This window comes from Anomaloglossus baeobatrachus, chromosome 3 (genome assembly GCF_048569485.1).
Source record: "Anomaloglossus baeobatrachus isolate aAnoBae1 chromosome 3, aAnoBae1.hap1, whole genome shotgun sequence".
Classification (NCBI taxonomy): domain Eukaryota; kingdom Metazoa; phylum Chordata; class Amphibia; order Anura; family Aromobatidae; genus Anomaloglossus; species Anomaloglossus baeobatrachus.
The window spans coordinates 301,376,293-301,398,500 of NC_134355.1; the positions used below are offsets into that span (position 1 = coordinate 301,376,293).

At 46.7% G+C, this 22,208-nt stretch overlaps 1 protein-coding gene across 4 annotated transcripts in view; it reads right to left on the reverse strand.

The window, feature by feature from the left end:
• The window catches only part of LOC142296401 (uncharacterized), a 148,699-nt gene that overhangs the window by 74,159 nt on the left and 52,332 nt on the right, over positions 1-22,208 (reverse strand). For 3 of the 4 annotated variants that reach the window (XR_012751631.1, XR_012751630.1, XM_075340001.1), the window contains exons 3-6: positions 20,812-20,984; positions 7,051-7,178; positions 3,429-3,492; positions 1,559-1,608 (exon numbers count right to left, since the gene is read on the reverse strand). Coding sequence is in view for 2 of the 4 variants with exons in the window: in XM_075340001.1 (XP_075196116.1) it covers positions 1,559-1,608; positions 3,429-3,492; positions 7,051-7,178; positions 20,812-20,984 (415 nt within the window). In the remaining 2 variants the exon portion in view is untranslated. The remainder of the gene's footprint in view (positions 1-1,558; positions 1,609-3,428; positions 3,493-7,050; positions 7,179-20,811; positions 20,985-22,208) is intronic. The other variant, XM_075340002.1, reaches the window with a different exon arrangement.

The following is a 22,208-nucleotide window of genomic DNA, read 5'->3' on the forward strand; positions in this document are numbered from 1 at the left end:
CGGGAAGGGGGGGGGGGGGGAGGAAACAAAACACATTTTCTTGTTAGTAATTTGAAAAAAAATTGACAAGGAAAAGAATGCAGATAACCACAGGAAGATCATACACGGTGGCGAAAATAAGTATTTGATACACTGTCGATTTTGCAAGTTTTCCCACCTACACAGGACGGAGAGGACTGTAATTTTTATCGTAGGTACACTGCAACTGTGACAGATTTATTACATACCACATTTCTCATCACAATATCCCTGCACCATTCTCCAATAAGAGAAGCTTCTATCTGCACAGCCAATTAGTGGCCCTAAAGGCCGCTTTACACGCTACGATTTATCTGACGATATGTCGTCAAGGTCACGGTTTTCGTGACGCACTTCCGTCGTCGTTAGCAACGTCGCTACGTGTGACACCTAGGAGCGACTCCGAACGATCACAAAAGTAGTGAAAATCTTTGATCGTTGACACGTCGTTCATTTTAAAAATATTTGTTCGTCGTTTAGAATGCAGCAGACACATTGCTACGTTTCACACCCTGCCAACGACGAACAACATAGTTAGTGCGTCTGTCATTCAGAGATTCGGGCGTGTCGTTACGAGCAATTCTCCACGCCTCCTCCACTCCGATTGGCGTCACACCAGGGTGTAGGCTATGGACAATTATACGCCTCTGACATTGCCAGAATCGTCGGGAGGAATGCTGTGTGACGGTGTCCACACGATTGCCTTGGTCAAACAATATATTGCTGAACGATGTAGCGTCGTTTGTGAGATGTGTACGTGTGACCACTACAAAACGAGCGATCTTGGCAAATCGTAACAACGATTTGGGTGTGTCGCATCACTAACGAGATCACTAGCGATATCGTTGCGTGTAAAACGGCCTTAAGGCAAGTGGACAATCCTTGTAACAACCTCTACACCTACAGATCAAGAGTGGACAAGTCTGTGGGACACAAGCAATCTGGATGGCACTTTGAGAAAGGTCCAGAATTTAACATATTTGTTTTGACAAAGTGGCAGATAGTTAACGCTGGCAGCGTTAACTGAGTTAAAAGAGGTTGTCCACTACTTTGAGAACAGCATGCTCATTCCTCATGTAAAGCCCCATTAAAATAAAAAAAATCTTATACTCCCACCTCCCATGCCGGCACGGTTTTAACGATCTCTGTGCTCATGTTCCCTGGAGTTACATGCGATTTTAACATCATTCGAGCCCCGTATTCAATTTCTCTCTCCACGCCTTTGGACGTATGAATAACCAACAAGACGTGTGCGGCCAGCTGCAGCTTCCACTTCCTGTTGATTAATCATATGTCCGAAGGTGGGTGAGAGAAGGCGGCGGTGATTGGGCGAGGGGCTCACATGACGTTACAACCTCATGTGAGCCCAGGGAACACAAGTGTGTACATTACTGGAATGCGCCCTCACACAATGAGTATAACATTTTGTAATTTTATGGACTCAAAGTTGGAGAACGAGAAGGGGTTATTCAAGTAGTGGACAACCCCTTTAAAGTGCGTCAGACATTTACAGTGCAGCATTAATGGATGATGTACTCACTGGGTTGTTTGCAAGGTGGCCACTTGTTCAAAAGACTGCGAAGCTGTAACCTACAAATGAAATGTAGCAAGAAGCAATTTTATTACTTTAGTAATATCAACAGATAATGCGCTACACAACTTTGTACAGTATCTGCTTAATAAAGAAAAAAAATTGCCACAAATGTCTTCAAGTGGGATTTAAGTGCTAGCCATTAAAGGGAATCTGACAGCAGGTTTTTGCTACCTCATCTGAGGGGTCCCGTTGATAAACAGACCACATTAACACTCAAAACGCACTTTGGGGATGCGATAACAGGGATCCCCCTGCACCACTATTACATGGCCTAAGCCTCATACAGGTAATTCTAGGATCTGGCCATTTGTGCACATATTGACACTACTCCTTATTTACTGTGCTGGATTCTTTTTGTTTATTTTGTGGCACAGGGAGATTTTCCTCTGTATTTGTATATTACACCATTAATGATAGTATGGTAATGTTCTTTGTAACGCATTATATTACACTGTATTGTTAGAACATTTAGTGCAATAGTGTGATTTATACCTTGGCTATCACACTTACTGTTGTCCTGTGTTTTGTTTCTATTAATTTTCAATGTGGGATATAAAAGTTATATTTTATATATGGCATTCATAGTTCACGCTGTTCTCCCATTTTCAAGTCAAGTCGAGCAGCATGATGTAGGCAAAGAGGCCTTGAGTTCAATGATGTATCACTTAGATTATTGTGTGCAGTCGTTTTGACATAGTGATTTTATTTTTTGTATGTAGCAGTGCTGGGAGATCTGCACCTGCTCACATGATGCTTAGTGTACATTTCCATAGACAGAAGCTGCTTATCACAGAGGGGGGTGGAGTCTGACTACAACTCACCACTGCTGAGACCCACTAATGATAAAGATAAGAGGCTTAAACTGCAGGTATACAAAAAAAGACAAAGAAACGCAGGGCTGCATTCTGTTTTAACTCTTGAAGCATGCTGCCTTGAGATTACACTGCAGAAACCTGCTGACAAAGTCTCTTTAATGATATCTTAACTAACAAAGTAATACTCCCCTTCTGTGTCCCCAACTCCAGTTATATTGTATCTTTCTCACATGTGACTGCTGCATCGGTGACCGATCAATAACACTGAAGTCACTGCAAAGGCCAGCAATGGGCTGAATCAGTCATGTGAACCTGATTGAAGACCCCTTAGGCCAGGAAAATAGACCTTTGTGGCAACAAAAATAAGTGAGGAGTGTGTTTAGAATATAAAAAAAAACAAAAACAGATTTCCACTTTATCACAGTGTTGAGTGGGAGGGCTTAACAAATTTGGCCACTTCTAGCCAACATTTGTAAAATGTCCTAAAATGTGTTAGGACATAAGCAATAAAATACACCGCTGATCCATGGGCTGCAGACCCTAAAAAGCAGTGTGGGCGATGGAACAGAGTTCATGAGCAGATACAGGACATTTTGCTGTTTGTATGTGTGTATGGATGGAGTGAATGTTTTCAGTGTACGCTTAGAAGAGGAAGGAGCCATGTGACTCATTGCTGCAGATGTCGAATCTACAATGTTCACAGGACACTGGACAACAAAGGGTGTTTTAAATGCCGCACTAAACTTGGGCATACCGTACATAGAAATAATGGGGCCCCATAGTAAAAGTCCTATTTGCCGCCCCCCCCCCCCCTCTACTGAATACGATTGTGCTATATAAGCAAGAATAATAATGTTACATTACTATAGTTCTCCCAAACCACAAATTGTGAATGCATCATCAGTAAATACTTTAAAATAGAGCTATTAGTATGGCTTGTGGTTATACCCTTCCGATATAACTAGCGATTTGGCTACAGTTGAAACCTAATGAATACTCACAGTCTCAAAAGGTGGCGGTGTTGGCCGTAATTGTAGGACCTCCTTCCACAAGGACTCATTTTCCCTTTAAAAATAAAGGTTTACAGAGGCAATGAAGTGCATTACGTTTTACTGATCAGAGCCAAGCACAAACCGTGGGTACGGAAAGTATTCAGACCCCTTTACATTTTTCACTCGTTTCATTGTAGCGATTTGGCAACTTCAAAAAAAGCTCTTTTTTTTTTCTCAGTAATGTACACTCTGCACCCCATCTTGACAGAAAAAAAAAAAAAAAAAAAAAAGGTAGAATTTTTTGCAAATTTATTAAACAAGAAAAACTGAAATATCACATGGTCATAAGTATTCAGACCCTTTGCTCCGTATTGAGTAGAAGCTCCTTTTGAGCTAGTACAGCCATGAGTCTTCTTGGGAATGATGCAACAAGTTTTTCACACCTGGATTTGGGGATCCTCTGCCATTCTTCCTTGCAGATCCTCTCCAGCTCCGTCAGGTTGGATGGTAAACGTTGGTGGACAGACATTTTTAGGTCTCTCCAGAGATGCTCAATTGGGTTTAGGTCATGGCTCTGGCTGGGCCAGTCAAGAATGGTCACAGAGTTGTTCTGAAGCCACTCCTTTGTTATTTTAGCTGTGTGCTTAGGGTCATTGTCTTGTTGGACAGTAAGCCTTCAGCCAAATCTGAGGTCCAGAGAACTCTGAAAGAGGTTTTCTTCCAGGATATTTTCAATACTTGACAGCATTCATCTTTCCTTCAATTGCAACCAGTCGTCCTGTCCCTGCAGCTGAAAAGCACCCCCGTAGCATGACGCTGCCACCACCATGTTTCACTGTTGGGATTGTATTGGGCAGGTTATGAGCAGTGCCTGGTTTTCTCCACACATACTGCTTACAATTATAAAAAAAGTTCTCTTCTCATTAGACCAGAGAATCTAATTTCTCATAGTCTAGGAATTCATGTGTTTTATTTTTTGCAACCTCCATGCGGGCTACCATGTCTTGCACTGAGGAGAGGCTTCCGTCGGGCCACTCTGCCATAAACACCCAACTGGTGGAGGGCTGCAGTGATAGACTTTGTGGGACTTTCTCCAATCCCCCTACTGCATCTCTGGAGCTCTGCCACAGTGATCTTGGGGTTCTTCTTTACCTCTCTCACCAAGGTTTGTCTCCCACGATTGCTCAGGTTGGCTGGACGGCCTGGTCTAGGAAGAGTTCTGGTGGTCCCAAACTTCTTACATTTAAGGATTATGGAGACCACTGTGCCCTTAGGAACCTTGAGTACTACATAAATTCTTTTGTAACCTTGGCAAGATCTGTGCTTTCCACAATTCTGTCTCTGACCTCTTTGGGCAGTTCCTTTGACCTCATGATTCGCATTTGGTCTGACATGCACTGTGAGCTGAGAGGTCTTATATAGATAGGTGTGTGCCTTTCCAAATCATGTCCTATCACTTTTATTAAAACACAGCTGGACTCCAATGAAGGAGTAGAACCATCTCAAGGAGGATCACAAGGAAATGGGCAGCATGTGACTTAAATATGAGTGTCTGAGCAAAGGGATTGAATACTTCTGACCATGTGATTTCAGTATTTCTTTAAAAAATTTCCAAACATTTCTACATTTCTGTTTTTTCTGACAAGATGGGGTGCAGAGTGTACATTGAGAAAAAAAATGAACTTTTTTGAATTTACCAAATGGCTGCAATGAAACAGAGTGAAAAATTGAACGGGGTCTGAATACTTTTCTGTACCCACTGTATGAATATATGTATGAGCGACCACTGGACTAGAAATACTACAACATAGAACCAAAACAACAAACGTTTAACCTATTATGGGTTCAACACAATTTTTTTTGGGCCTTTTATCCCCCACCATCTTCTAAGAACCGTATTTTTTTATTTTTTGTTGACCTAGCTGTATGATGGCTTGGTTTTTTTTGTGGGACAAGTTGTAGTTTTGACTAACACCTTTCACTTCTCCAATAAATCTACATAATACTGGCATTTAGATTTTTTTACTATTTGTTAGTTAAGGTCATATTTTGGAGTTATACAGGCACACCGATACCAAATATGCATTTTTTTTCCTTTATTTTTAAAAATATAAACAGCATGGGTTACTTTGAAATTGCACATTTTATTTTATAGTCCCACTGTGGTATATACAGAAAATGATTCTGTCCTATGAAGTCCAGCCTGTGGGTAGGAGTTACAAAAAACTCATTTGGTAATGGCTTAACCACGTTTTCTTGTATACCCGTATGCATTTAATTATGAGGTCTTTAAATATTTGCAAATACAATTTCATATCCCTTTTTAATTTCTATTCCGGCACAGGATCTTTTCTTAATGTATGCTTAATTACGGTGCTTTTTTGAGGACAAAATTTATTTTTATCAGTGATGTGTAATTATTGGCAGACGTTTTTCTAAAAGCAGCAAGCCATAAACAAAAATGCAAAAAAATTGGTAACACAGAGACCCAGACTCCAGCAATCTGTCACTTACTGAGCTGCTTACTGTAATTGAAACAAATCGCCATGTTATCTGCAGATTATCACTAGAGAATTAATAAACCTGCTGCCATCTAATTCTCCACATTGATACGCTCTGTATAATCCCTACCCTATCTTTGATTGGCAACTTTCTGCCTATGCATGATCAAGCGTGTTTAAAAAGGGAACCTGTCACCAGTTTTTGGGCCTATAAGCTGCGGCCAGCACCACTGGGCTCTTATATACAGCATTCTAACATGCTGTATATAAGAACCCAGGCTGTGCTGTATAAAATAAAAACACTTTATAATACTCATCTAGAAGGTCGCTCCGGTGCACAACAGTCGGATGGGTGGCGCCGTTCTCCGGGACAGACGCCTCCCCTTTCGTCCATCTTGGTCTTCCTTATTCTGAAGCCACGGTGCATGACGCGTCTAAGTCATACACACACGCCGGCATTGATGTCCTGGGCTCAGGGCAGATCAAAGTATTGAAATGCGCATGCGCGGGACCTCAATGCAGGCGTGTGTGTATGACGTAGATGCGTCATGCACCGCGGCTTCAGAATAAGGAAGACCATGATGGCCGAAAGCGGAGGCGCCGGTCTCTGAGAATGGCGCCACCCATCCGACTGATGTGCACCGGAGCGACCTCCTAGGTGAGTATTATAAAGTGTTTATGTTATAGAGCACAGCCTTGGTTCTTCTATACAGCATGTTAGGATCCAGTATATAAGAGGAGCGTAGTAGTGCTGGCCGCAGCTTATAGTCCCTTTAAAGTTTATACTTTGTATTTCAGCGGGTCCAATACTTTTTTCCAGTGTCATTTCTCATTAATACACATCACTGAATTTATGGACACCTATGGTTTGATTTCTTTGCCGGTGTGGGTTGGATGGATTGTTACTGACCTCAGGTGATAAATGAATGCCAGTAGCACCTTTAAAAATACATTTACTTAAAAATTTGGTGACGTGTTAAATACTTATTTCGCCTGCTTTATATGTTCTTATATAATAGTCTGCCCATTCTAAAAAGTCTTCATCTATTTACACAAACCCATTTCTCAGCCAAAATGGCTACATTTTCCCCTTTTTCTAGCCCAATGAAAGACATCTAGTTGTAGAGTACCTCTTCAGAGATTCAACAGCTGTATCAAGGATATCTTGTCTTGCTTGCAGCTGATGGAGAAAGGTTAATATTTTTTGCATGTCATCTGGCCCAGTTTTACCTTCCTCAATACGGGGAACATCAGATACCTGGCAGAAAAGTATTGTACACAATGAATGACATAGCCTATGTAAGGACGGTTCTCAGTCTTTTGCAGTAAGTCACTCACCAGTGTATTCCCTATCACTAACTGCCTCCACTCACCACTGTTGAAAAGCAGCTGCTGTGTAGACACAACATGGCCACAGTGATAGCATCACGTGGTTTGGTATGGCTGTGATGTATGGTTCAGTGTGCAAATCTGTCACAAGGATGGGAGTGCTGGGTATTGCTTATGTATGGATGACTGTCTCAACTTAACTTTCAAAGATTAGTTTATGCCTTAGCACTTACTGGATAGGCAATTTTTGTTAGAAGAGTGTGGGTCCCAACCACCACTGGGTCCTCCACTAATTGTTAGGACATGTTATCCATGTTCCCTGATCTTCCCTGGCTGTAAGACCATGGTCAAGAGGAGTTAGCCGGTTGCTCCACTTCCTAGGAGGAATGAGGATAGCTAAATGCAATCTACTAACAATTTTTGTCTATCCAGTCATCAAGGGTTTTCCAGTAATCAAAGCTTGAAAAGGTGGAAACCAAGTATGGAGTTCATTGGCAACACTTGGAAAAAGTTTGCGTATTTCCATAAAGAAAGCCAACAGCGTGAAGTTTACAAGAAGGAGCCAATATGTGGAAAGCAGAGAGTTGAAGCAGAATCGCTATAGGAAAAAGGTATGGGTAAGTAGATATTTTTATACATAATTTGAAAACTCTCCAAAGTAATCAAATAAAATTTGCCTGAAATAACAAAAAGGTATGGGTCTTCAAAACAGGACATTTGTTAACCTTGAGGTGTTAGATTCTATAGCTGGATCAATAAGAAAGGTCATATTGATTTCTTGAAATCAGTGTTTCCCAGTTCCAGTCAAGAGCCTCCAATACAGAGAATAAAGGATTTTCCTTACTATTGCACCGGTGATGACATTATCCCCTGGGCAATGCTAAGGAGATCCAGAAAATACGATGTGTTGGTGGCTTTTGACGACTGGCATTGTGGAACACTGCTTGAAATAGTCATCATCAATTTAACAGTGGTTGAAGTTTACGCTACTAGACTAGCAGTAATTTGTGTATTTCTGGCAGGAATGCATGTTCTTAAATGGTCTCCAAGTCTTACGAGTTGGGAATTGTAGCACGTTAGCGCATCTGACTATTTAGTGGCTATAACGGAGGGACTTATTTATCTCATCAGTCACGGGGCACATACTATTCCAAATGCCTTGTAAATTCATGCTACTACAGTACAAGGGAGCTTTTGATGCATACCTATTCTCTTGATATATCAGTAGGTGGTGTGAATATTGTAACATAGCTTTGAAGAATGAAACTATGGAGCTTTTTTTAATAGCGACCTTCTCCAAAGTCATCCTCAAACTCTTAATCCATTTCGAAAGGTAATAAATCCATTAATGCTGCTCATGAGATTTTCCCGTATAGTGGAAAAAAGTTCATGTGACTTCTTGGAGGAGAAACCTCTCCAAACTAAGCAAAGAACTCTTCAGGATATTAGAGGTTTGTCCACTATAACATTGTTGGTCTATCCTTAGGATAGGTCATCAATGTCTGATCAGCAGGAATCCGACACCAGGCAACCCCTGCATCAGCTGTTTTCGGTGCCGGCAGCAGCAGGCAGTCGGAAATGCTCAGTTTTGGACCCGCTCCATCAACTGATAGTGGCTATGGCCAGGTACTGCACATCTGCTTTCCATTCAAATCAATAGAAGGCTGATGTGCACTACCCGGATGCAGCTGCTCTCAGAAGACAGGTAAGCTCTGGAACTTAAACATTCCCGGGCGGCACGGTGGCTCAGTGGTTAGCACTGCAGTCTTGCAGTGCTGAGGTCCTGGGTTCAAATCCCACCAAGGACAACATCTGCACGCATTTGCGTGGGTTTCTTCTGGGTACTCCGGTGTCCTCCCACACTTCAAAGACATACAGATAGGGAATTTAGATTGACAGCCCCAATAGGGACAGTGTTGCTGATCTATGCAAAGAGCTGCGGAATATGTTAGCGCTGTACAAAAATAAAATTATTATTATTCCCAGCTACCACTGCCGCCACTGAGAACAGTTGATCGGTAGGGGCTTGGGTGTTGGCCCCCACTCAGAGACATTGATGACCTACCATAAGGATAGAGGCCATGTTAAAGCAGTGGACAACTTGTAACACTTGTAAAACCCCCTCCTAAAGCGGTTTCTACTTGGGAAGGAGGGACTCATTGTTAATGAGCACAAAAAAAAAAAAAAAACCTCTTTGCATAGCCTTAGACATTTTCAACTTCTAGAAGACGACTTTTTGTAAAAGCCTACAGGATAATAATAATAATAATAATAAAAAAAAGTCTGCGCTTGAGTTAAGCAGTAAATACAGAGGAGACAGATGCAGCCTGTTACACTTCTAACAAACACCTAGGTCTTTCTAATGAGCAATTTTTAAATAATAGGTATTCTCTAAGTTGTTCAACCGTTGCAAAAAAATATATAATTGAAGAACAAATGAAATTACTGGGAAATGGAATGATGGATTTTCACATGAAGTGAAGACAATTGTTAACATATACCGTATTTTTTGCTTTATAAGACGCACCGGAATATAAGACGCACCCCAAACTTAGACATAAAAAAAAAGGTAAAAAAAAAGAAAAATGGGGTCCGTCTTATACTCCGGTGTTCTCTTACCGGAGGGGGGCAGCAGTGGTGGTGAAGCGGGGTCACAGGAGGCACATGTGCTGGCAGGCGCGGCAGGTCAGTGGCAGCGGGGTCCGTGGTTGCAGGTGCCGTGGCGTCCGTGGTTGCAGGCGCGGTGGCGTCTGCGGTGGCAGGATCCGTGGGGTCCGCGGTGGCGGCAGCAGCCGTGGCGGGTGAGCCGTGCAGCAGGCCGGTGCAGTGAGTGTCCGCAGTCCCGGTTCAGTGGTGGCAGCGGCGACTGCTCAGTGGTGGCAGGGACTGCTCAGTGGTGGAGTGTGTCTGCGGTCCTGGTTCAGTGGTGGCAGCGGCGGCGACGGCTCAGTGGTGGGAGTAGCGGCGACAGCTCAGTGGTGGCAGCGACAGGGACTGCTCAGTGGTGGAGTGTGTCCGCGGTCCCGGTTCAGTGGTGGCAGCGACGGCTCAGTGGTGGGAGTGGCGGCGACGGCTCAGTGGTGGGAGCGGCGGCAACTGCTCAGTGGTGGGAGCGGCGGCAACTGCTCAGTGGTGGAGTGTGTCCGCGGTCCTGGTTCAGTGGTCGTAGCGGCGGCGACGGCTCAGTGGTGGGAGCGGCGGCGACGGCTCAGTGGTGGGAGCGGCGGCGACGGCTCAGTGGTGGGAGCGGTGGCAACTGCTCAGTGGTGGAGTGTGTCCGTGGTCCCGGTTCAGTGGTGGCAGCGGCGGCTCAGTGGTGGGAGCGGCGGCGACGGCTCAGTTGTGGGAGCGTGTCCGCGGTCCCGATTCAAGTAATGGCGCCCGGAGCGACGCATGCGCAGATGGAGCTCTCATCCAAGGGCTCCATCTGCGCACGCGCTGACTCCCGGAGCAGCGCGTGCGCAGATGGAGCTCTCATCCAAGAGCTCCACCGGCGCCATCATTTGAAAGTGGGACCGCGGACAACTGGTAAGTTGCACAGCCGCCCGCCCCGCATGCACAGAGTGGCAGCCAGCAGGCTGCCCGCCCACCCTGCGTACAAGCCGCCGGGTACCTGTGCTTGCGTGCGGTGGCAGCCGGGTACCCATGGCTGTGTGCGGGCGGCAGCTGGGTACCTGTGTGAGGGCGCCAGCCGACTGCCGCTCGCACACAGCCATGGGTACCCGTCTGCCACCGCATGCAAGCACAGGTACCCGGCTGCCGACCCCACACAGCACCCGCTGCCGCCCGCACACAGCCACGGGTACCCGGCTGCCGCTGCACGCAAGTACAGGTACCCGGCCGCTTGCATGCAGCCACAGGCACCCGGCCGCCCGATCGCCTCAGACAGGACCCCCCCCCCCCCCGGTACCGCTTTATAAAAGACGCACCCCCCATTTTCCTCCAAAAATTTGGGGAGGAAAAGTGAGTCTTATAAAGCGAAAAATACGGTAAATATATCTTTTTTCAACAAACAAAATAAATGATTTATCAATTGCGGAATAACGTATGGGAGCATTTACGAGAAGAGATTTGTAAAGCCATATAAGCAGTGTTCATAGAATGACATGGATTCTACTATAGGACAACACAGGGAATAACTGAAAAGTTTAGCAGGTGAACTTATCCAGTCGCCTCCGTGCCGATCGACAATACTGTAGTGACTGACAGCTCTAAATGTTAAGATTCCCTATTTCTGTTAGGCGTGCTGATGAACATGTCTGCATTTTTGATAGCAAAAATATCTCACCATGTAGCACTAGTCTTGAAAAAAAAATACTACAACCAAGATGACTCAAATAGTTGAAATTCATTGGAAAACAGATGTGGCGTCATGGTTTGAAAACCTTAGGGGAAGAAATTAAAGTATTCTCTGCATGTCAGAGGTAGTCACTATATAAGGCTGGGGCCACACGGGGACTACTGCGATCCCCTTGCATGACACTCGGCTCGTGCTGGCAGTACAGCAGAGCAGAGTGTCTGTCATGCGTGTGTCCTTGCAACTGAGGTCCGTTCGTGCGAGCAGACCTCAGCTGCAGGGGGCGGGCCGGCACTCAGGAGGGGAGGGAGGAATTTCTCTCCCTCTCTCCTGCGTAGCCGGCTATTGCCATTCTCGCACTGCACTAGCGGTACACCGATGTACCGCGAGTGCAGTACGATTTTTCTCTCGCCCCATTCACTTGAATGGGTGCGAGAGAAAGAGTCTCGCATTGTACCCGCAGCATGCTGCGATTGTTTTCTCAGTCCGATTAGGGCTGAGAAAATAATTGCTCATGTGTGCGGACACACAGGCTAAAATAGGCCCGACTGGAATGCGATGTTTTATAGCACTCCACTCGCACCGATTTTCTCGCTGTGTGGCTTAGGCCTTAGCCTATATATAGTGTAAATCGAAATTAGGAAGCCTTCCAGGATCCCTAACAAGTGATTTTCAGATGGCTAATCAGTGGCATAGAGAGCTTTAGGCTATTTTATAGAAAATAGTAAGTGACATACGCAGATCTAAAAGATGGTCAACCACATTGATATTATTCCCAACACAGCAGAAAGAACGATGTTACACAAATACATTTGCACAATTTCTGCAAAAATGAAATAGGAATGTAAATGCCTCAACAACTAATCTAGTAAGTGGTTTCTCCAAATTCAAAACAAAATGTCACTTTTGTTGCCCAACGCAGACTCTGACCTCTTTATGACAGTCTTTAGTACTAAAGGCTGCTTCACACGTTACAATTAATCGTGCAATCGCACCCGCCCCCATAGTTTGTGCGGCACGGGCAATTTCTTTCCAGTGTCGCACAATGCTGTAGCCCCTGTCACACGTACTTACCTTCCAAACGACCTGAAGGGGGAGAGACGTTTGGCATCACAGCGACGTCACACAATGGCCAGCCAATAGAAGCGGAGGGGCGGAGATGAGCAGGACGTAAACATCCCGCCCACCTCCTTCCTTCAGCATTGGCGGCGGGACGCAGGTAAGCTGCAGTTCATCGTTCCCGGGGTGTCACACGGAGCAATGTGTGCTGCCTCGGGAACAATGAACAACCGGACATTCGATTTTTAGTAAATGAGCGATGTATCAACGATGAACGAGGTGAGTATTTCTGCTCGTTCATAGCTGTCACATGCTACGATATCACTAACTATGCCGGATGTTCGTCACTTACGACGTGACCCCGCCGACATCTCGTTAGATATATCGTAGCGTGTAAAGCCCGCTTTAGTAGAGCCCCCTTTGGTTATCATAACCTGCTGCATAGTCAGGCATGATCTTCTAGTAGAGCTCCTGAGGAATCTTAGCCTAATACTCATGGTCAGGCATTTAATTCACAAATATTTGCTTCCTGCTACAACCTTTCAAATCCAAAAGGTTTTTTTTTATGGAACTCAAGTTCGGCAACAGTGATGACAACACCAAAATGATGCAGAACTTCTTCCGAAACCAAACTTTGATGGACTCTGATATGTGCTTGGGTATATTGTCCTGCTGTAAGGTCCAATGATCTACATAGAAGACAATACATTATCCTATGATTTTCTGATGATTGAATACACTAGATTTTCCAAATGCCACAAGTTTCCAATGTCAGAGGAAGCAAAGCTGCAGCAGAATATCGCCAAGCCACTGCTGTGCTTCACTGTGGGCAGGATGTTCTTTTCAGCAAATGCTTCAATCTTCCTCCTTCACACATACCATTGATCTATAGTTTCAGTTTTGTTTCATGGAACAAAATCCCAAAAAAGAATTTTGTTTACTTACCGTAAATTCTTTTTCTTATAGTTCCGACATGGGAGACCCAAACCATGGGTGTATAGCTTCTGCCTCCGGAGGACACACAAAGTACTACACTCAAACGTGTAGCTCCTCCCTCCGGGCTATATACACCCCCTGGATGACAATCTAACCAGTTCAGTGCAAAAGCTGAAGGAGGACATCCACCCATAAGTAGAGATAGAGTAAAACTCGGACAAACCGGAACTCTGTCTACTAACAACAGCCGGTGAAAACACACGGAACAAAAAACTGCCAACAGGCAACAGGGAGGGTACTGGGTCTCCCATGTCGGAACTATAAGAAAAAGAATTTACGGTAAGTAAACAAAATTCTCTTTTTCTTTATCGTTCCTTATGGGAGACCCAAACCATGGGACGTTCCAAAGCAGTCCATGGGTGGGAAATAAACCAAACTGAGAAGTAGACAAAACCTAACTTCACGAATGGGCGACAGCCGCCTGAAGAATGCGTCTGCCCAAGCTCGCATCTGCCGAATCATGAGCATGCACTTGGTAGTGCTTCGAAAAAGTGTGCAGACTGGACCAAGTGGCAGCCTGACAAACCTGCTGAGCCGTAGCCTGGTGCCTGAAAGCCCAGGAGGCACCGACAGCTCTGGTCGAGTGCGCCTTAATCCCTGGCGGAGGGGGCACCTGAGAACACTGGTAGGCATCGGTGATAGCCGACCTAATCCAACGAGCTAGGGTCGGTTTAGAAGCAGCGAGACCCTTGCGCTGACCAGTGGTTAGCACAAAAAGTGAGGTGCACCGCCTAAAAACGGCGGTGCGTGACACATAGATTCGGAGCGCCCGCACCAAATCTAAGGAATGCAACGCCTTCTCAAAGCGATGCACAGGGGCCAGACAAAGAGAAGGTAATGAAATGTCCTGGTTAAGGTGGAAAGAAGACACCACCATAGGGAGAAAGTCCGGAGTCGGACGAAGAACCACCTTGTCTTGGTGAAACACCAAAAAGGGGGACTCCGAAGAGCGCAGCCAAATCAGAAACTCTCCTGAGAGAAGTTATGGCTACTAGAAAAAACAACTTTCTGTGAAAGTCTAAACAAAGGAACCTCCCTGAGAGGCTCAAAGGGGGGTTTCTGTAAGGCCGTGAGGACCAGATTAAGGTCCCAGGGATCCAAGGGCCGCCGGTAAGGAGGAATGATGTGAGATGCGCCCTGCATGAAGGTGCGCACCTGAGCCAGTCGGGCGATACGCCGCTGGAACAATACCGACAGAGCCGACACCTGTCCCTTGAGGGAATTGAGGGACAGTCCTAGCTATAGACCGGACTGTAGAAGAGACAGGATGGTCGGCAAGGAGAACGGCCAAGGAGCATGGTCGGAAGAGCGACACCAGGACAGGAAAATCCTGCAAGTCCTGTGGTAAATCTTGGCCGAAGAAGACTTCCGAGCCTGAGTCATAGTGGAGATGACCTCAGAGGGAATACCAGAAGCCGTCAGGATCCAGGACTCAAGAGCCACGCCGTCAATCTGAGAGCCGCAGAATTCTGGCGGAAAAACGGACCTTGAGAGAGAAGGTCTGGGCGGTCCGGGAGATGCCACGGCACCTCTACGGACAGACAGAGCAGGTCTGGGTACCAAGCGCGCCTGGGCCAGTCCGGAGCAATGATTATGACCCGACGGCCCTCCATTCTGATCTTGCGCAGAACCCTGGGCAAGAGAGCTAGAGGGGGAAACACATAGGCCAGACAGAACTGGGACCAATTCTGAACCAGCGCGTCCGCTGCGAAGGCTTGAGGATCGTGGGAGCGAGCCACGTAAACCAGAACCTTGTTGTTGTGCCGGGATGCCATTAGATCCACTTCCGGAGTGCCCCACTTGCGGCAGATAGATCTGAACACTGCCGGATGCAGGGCCCACTCGCCGCTGTCCACGGTTTGACGGCTGAGATAATCGGCCTCCCAGTTTTCTACGCCTGGGATGTGGACTGCTGATATGGTGGACTTTGAGTCCTCCGTCCACTGGAGGATTCGTTGAACCTCCAACATCGCCAGACGGCTGCGAGTCCCGCCCTGGTGATTGATGTAGGCAACCGCTGTCGCGTTGTCCGACTGAACTCGAATGTGCCTGCCCGCCAACAGGTGGTGAAAGGCTAGGAGAGCTAGAAACACAGCTCTGATCTCCAGCACATTGATCGAGAGGGCTGATTCGGACGGAGTCCAAGTGCCCTGTGCTCGGTGATGGAGAAATACTGCTCCCCAACCGGAGAGGCTGGCATCCGTGGTGAGGATCACCCAGGACGGAGTCAGGAAGGAACGTCCCTGTGACAGAGAGAGGGGCCGAAGCCACCACTGAAGGGAGCTCCTGGTCTGTGGCGACAGAGCCACCAGCCTGTGCAAGGAAGAGATCCGCTTGTCCCAACAGCGGAGAATGTCCAGCTGCAGGGGACGCAGATGGAACTGGGCAAAGGAAACCGCTTCCATTGACGCCACCATCTGACCCAGCACCTGTATGAGGTGCCTGATGGAATGACGGCAGTGCCTCAGCAGAGAGCGCACCGCCAGACGAAGGGACTGCTGTTTGACTAAGGGCAACTTGACAAGTGCCGGCAGAGTCTCGAATTGCATCCCTAGGTACATAAGTACCTGGGTCGGGGTCAGAGTGGACTTGGGCAGGTTGACAAGCCACCCGAACTGAACGAGCGTGGCGAGAGTGAGCGAGACACTCCGCTGGCAGTCTGCACTGGATGAGGCCTTGACTAGAAGGTCGTCCAGGTAAGGAATCACTGCCAACCCCTGGAGGTGCAGAACCGCAACCACTGCTGCCATGACCCTGGTGAATACTCGAGGGGCCGTGGCTAACCCGAAGGGGAGAGCCACGAATTGGAAATGTTCCTCTCCGATTGCAAAGCGTAGCCAACGCTGGTGTGAAACCGCAATAGGCACATGCAGATAGGCATCTCTGATGTCGATGGATGCCAGAAAATCTCCTTGGGTCATTGAGGCAATGACCGATCTCAGGGATTCCATGCGAAAGCACCGCACCTGAACATGCTTGTTGAGAAGCTTGAGATCCAGGATGGGCCGGAAGGAACCGTCCTTCTTGGGGACTAGAAAGAGGTTTGAGTAGAAACCGCTGAACCGTTCCCGGGCGGGAACCGGAACAATTACACCGTTGGCCTGCAGGGATGCCACGGCCTGAGAGAAGGCGGCGGCTTTGAGCAGGGGGGGGGGTGGACAGAAAAAATCTGTTTGGCGGGCTGGAAGAAAATTCTATCCTGTAGCCGTGGGAGATGATATCCCGCACCCACTGATCGGAGACGTGTTGAAACCACACGTCGCCAAAGTGGGAGAGCCTGCCACCGACCAAGGACGTTGCTGGCGCAGCCAGATAGTCAAGAGGGGGCTGCCTTAGTGGCAGCGGCTCCTCCGGTCTTTTGAGGACGCGGCTTCGCGCGCCAGTTGGGTTTACGATCCTTGGCTGCGGTAGTGGACGAGGTTGAGGGCTTAGAGGATGACCAGTTAGAGGAACGAAAGGAACGAAACCTCGATTGGTTCCTGCCCTGGACAGGTTTCCTGGTTTTAGTTTGTGGCAAGGAAGTACTCTTCCCGCCAGTAGCTTCCTTAATTATTTCATCCAGTTGTTCACCAAACAGCCGGGATCCAGCAAAAGGGAGACTCGCAAGGTACTGCTTAGAGGAAGCGTCTGCTTTCCACTCCCGAAGCCACAAGATTCTGCGGATCGCGAGGGAGTTAGCGGAGGCCACCGCCGTGCGGTGAGAAGCCTCCAGAATGGCAGACATGGCGTAGGATGAAAAAGCCGAAGCTTGAGAAGTTAAGGCATCCATCTCAGGTATAGAGTCCCTGGTGAGGGAATGTATCTCCGCCAGAGAGGCAGAGACTGCCTTAAGAGCCCACACTGCTGCAAAAGACGGGGAGAACGAGGCTCCTGCCGCCTCATATACAGACTTGGCCAGAAGGTCAACCTGGCGGTCAGTGGGATCCTTAAGAGAAGTGCCATCAGCCACAGCTACGACTGTGCGGGCTGAGATTCTGGACACCGGAGGGTCTACCTTTGGAGACTGGGCCCATTCCTTAACCACCTCTGGTGGAAAAGGAAAACGGTCATCAGAACTACGCTTCGGAAAGCGTTTGTCAGGACAGGCCCTGGGCTTGGTGACAGTGGCCTGACAAGTGGAGTGGTTAAAAAACGTACTCCTAGCTCTCTTAGGTGAGGCAAACTGGTGTATCTCTACCAGAGAGGCTTGTTCCTCTGACTCTGGTGGATTGAGGTTCAGTACAGAGTTAATGGACGCAATCAAGTCACTAACATCCGCCTCAGACAAGACAATGGGGTACATAGAGGTAGCGTCTGAGCCCACAGTAAAAGAATCCTCCTCGCCCTGCACCTCGGCTCGTGAATCAGAGCCGTGGGACGAGGAAGGAGAAGAGTCCCTGTGTCTCCGTTTAGGGGGACGGGGTCCTAGGACATGCTCTGAGAGCTCTGCAGAGCTCGGAGCAGCAGAGGCGCCCTGAGAAGAGGGCTGATGCATGGTCAGCAGAGTCCGGGACAGCTGTCCCTGGAGTCGGCAAAAGACTGGGAAATAGCTTTGGAAAAAGATGCTACCCAAGCCGGGGGATCAGCCACTGGGGCTGGAGCGGCCGGCGGAACCCCTGAGGAGGCTCCAGGCTGAGACACAACCATGTTAGCACAGGCATCACAATGTGGGTATGTGCTTGGCTCTGCAGAATGAGCTTACAAGCAGTGCATATAGCGTACAGCTTTGCAGCCTTGCTCTAGTGACAGACATGCTGCTGAGGTGGAAGCTCTGCAGTAAGAATACACTCCTGTAGAATGTCCTGAGAGTGTATAATAAAGCCCACAACCAGAGGTTGTGGCTTACCAGACCGCTCTGTGTGCCCTCCGGATTCCACAGCTCGGACCCCCAGTAAAGCGTCAGCCTTCCTAGGAAGCAGCAGGTTCAGCAGCCAGCGCCGATCAGTGTGATAAACGCTGAGAAAATGGCGCTGGGAGGAGGAGGGGGGGCGGAGATTAGAAACCGGAGGGCTAAGGAGAGATGCAGGGGAGGGAAACATCTCCTCAGAGAGGAGTGTCCTCCCCTCTGCTGGATGGCCGGTGGGCGGCGCCACTCTATTCCCCTGCATGAATGACATGCAGGGGAAGATGAAACCGAAACTAGGCCCAAACAGAAGCCGGGGCCTAGATTTTAACATGCGGCCGACGAGCAGGCACCCTCGGCGCGGTTCTCAGGGAAAACCCCCAGAACCGGCCGGAATTTACAGTAAAGACAAAAGACATACTTTCCCCCTAATAAAAGTACCCGGGACCCCTGAAAAACGTCTCAATACTTAGCTTTTGAGACGCAGGGCCAGTCCCTGAGGGGGGGTTAAACGCTCCTTCCAGCAGGAACCAGACAGGGCTGCGGATGGAGACCGGTCTCCTGCAAGCAGAGAGGACCGTGACGGCTCCCACTTCAAACCAGAGCCTCTCAGAGGATGTTGAAGGAGCGCGGCGGCATGTGAAGGCTCCAGCCTTGTAAAGTCAACCTTAACAGCACCGCAGACACAGTGGGGTGAGAAGGGACATGCCGGGAGTCCAGACTGGACCCGCTTTTCTTCCATATCTTTAAAATCAAAATAAAAATGAAAAAAAAAAAATCAGAGAATGCATGTGTGTGTGACCTCCTGAACACAAAGCATTGAACTGGTTAGATTGTCATCCAGGGGGTGTATATAGCCCGGAGGGAGGAGCTACACGTTTGAGTGTAGTACTTTGTGTGTCCTCCGGAGGCAGAAGCTATACACCCATGGTTTGGGTCTCCCATAAGGAACGATGAAGAAATACCTGCAGTTTTTTTTTTTTTTGTTAGGTATTAAGCATATTGGAGCTGATTTTCCTGAAGTGCTTTTCAGTCAGAAAAGGTTACTGTATTTTTTGTTTTATAAGATGCACCCCAAATTTAGAGAAGAAAAAAAAAAAAAGAGAAGAAGAAGAGGCAGGGGCGGTGCTGCAGTAGGGCGATGCGGCGGGTGTCCCAGATGCTCGCTACGGGCAGCAGCGCTGTGAGGCAGGAGGAACAACCAGAAACTGTCTGCGGTGCGGGCTTCAAAGAAATGGTGCCCGGAGTCGACGCGTGTGCAGATTGAGCTATGGGCTCAATGACAAGCTGAGATCTCATCTGCGCACGTGTCACCTCCAGGCGCCATTTTCCTTAAATGCGCTGCTGGGAAACCAATGGGCCGGAGACTGTGCATGCGCAGATAAGATCTTGAGCCGAGGGCTCCAACTGCACACACGCTGACTCCAGGTGCAATTATTTGAAGTCTGCACTGCTGACATTCAGGATTTCAGCCCCTGCTTCGCAGCGCAGAACAGCCCGCAGCACAGCCCCTGCCTCCTGTAACCCATCTCTAGCACCCCACGGAAAGCTACATTCAGCTTATAAGACGCATCCCTCATTTTCAACCCACATTTTTTTGGGAGGAAAAGTGCGTCTTATAATCCAAAAAAATATAATTGGTCTTTCAACCCGTACATGGTGATCTTCACCGTTTAGCACGTGCTTTAGGCTATGCTCACAAAAATGTGGATTCTCTCTTCCTAGAGAATCGGATTAATTTTGGTAATGACACTAAGCTTCAAACTCTCATCAGCGTTTCAGCCAAGTGTCTTGAACGGTGCTCTGACTCTTAAGCATGAGAGAAACATATTACAGGTGCAGAGAAGATGGAGAAATTAATTTCTCCATCTTTTCCATTGCCTGTCTCTGTGTAAGTTGGCCAGCACATGGATGTTATCTGAGTGGAGTCGGATGTTTTACACGCAACCATAACCTTGAATAAGTGACTGAGATGCCACTCGCATCCTGCTGTGATTTTTTTTTTTTTTTTTGCATGCCAAATTGGCATGAGAAAAAAACAAAACAGCAAAAAAAAAAAAAAAAAAAAAAAACAAAACCCGAAGGTCTTCTCATCCGACTTAAACGCTCGTATGAACAAACCCTTATTATGAAGGCTGAAACCTGCTGCCACCAAACCTTGCTGCAGAACATTTCCTATATCAGTTGTGTGGAGCCATTTACTCATTTGATTATTGAAAACATCAGAAAGCTTGAAAAGTTTCCTAATTAACCTAATGTGCAATGGGGGTTAAATCATTTTAATTGCGACTATATGCATATATTTTATAATGAAGCACTTATTCCATTTTACCCACATTTTCTAAATACTAGACCTGAAATGTATAAAGAACAAACAAGCAAACAAACCTTAGGCTTCCGGTTCACCCGCTTATCTCCCGTACTTGTCGTTACCTTCCGTTTTATCTTTATCAGTAACTCTTCCTGGCCACGTTTGAAAAAGCTATGCTGATATCTGCCTGAACAATATTTATCTTGTCTGGCTGCACCAGTCTCATCCTGCATAACTTTATGAAAGCCATCTGAAATAAAAAAGGAAATACATTTAAGAGCCAATATTTACCTGTATGCCGCTAACAGAAAATCAGCATTTAACTCCTTCACTCCACAGTCCATTTTCACTTTGCCTGAATTTGGCCTCTTCAGGATTCTGACCAGTGTCACTTTCACGTGTTAATAATAGTGATGGGCGAATAGTAACTATTCATGTTCGGATAATTACTGAATACCAAATACTATTCCAGTATTTGTCACGGCAAGAAAAACGCATGGGTTCCCCCATTGTCTTGCATTAGGTTTGTTATTCGTGACGAATACCGGACTAGTACTTTGGGATTCGTTACAAATCACATGAATGGTTAGTATTCGCCCACCACAAGTTAATAACTCTGGAACGCTTCAATGGATCAGTGATTGACTGTTTATTTTGTGACATGTTGTACTTCATATAAACTGATAAATTTTGGTCCATCTGATTTACATTAATGACAATATTGGGAATGTAACAAAACAAAGCAAAAAAAAAAGAAAAGAAAAAAAAAAACACTATAGAAAATGTAGCAATTTTCAAACTGAATTTTTATGCCCCTAAACCACAGCGTTATATCACATGAAATCAGGGCTGTGGAGTCGGAGTCGTGGAGTCGGAGTCGGTATAAAATGCACTGACTGACTCCTAAAATATATAATAAATTGGGGACAATAGTGCAATGCAGAATAAGCTGAATATTTTTTCATAGGAATTGGGAAAGGTATGAAATGTCCTATAAATGGCTGTTCTACAGTATTCCTGATCTAAGGCTACATTCACACACACAGCATTTTTGCAGCGTTTTTTGAGGATATGTTTTTCAGCTGCAAAAGCAGATCAGCTTTTTAAAAAACCGCATCACCTGAAAGGAACGGCTCATAAATAATGTTTTCAATAGCAAAAGCAGATTAGAAAAAGGCCACACAAACTGACATGCTCATTCTTTGTGAGGATCCTCACAAAATGCTGTGTCTGAATGTCCTATCTTTTCACCCATTGCCTTTGCTGGGATGCCCGGAGTCACTGCATTCCACTGAATTATTTTGCCATCAATGTTCGATAGGTTTGTGACAAGAAAGAAATTGTTAGTAAGACACTGGCAGTAAAAGATAGTAAAAGCTCATCACACCAGCCAGATTCTCCAGGCCTTAATGGAAAAAGTTCTGCAAAATTAGGAACGCAAAAACGAACAGGTTCTTGCCATTGTAACGAACAA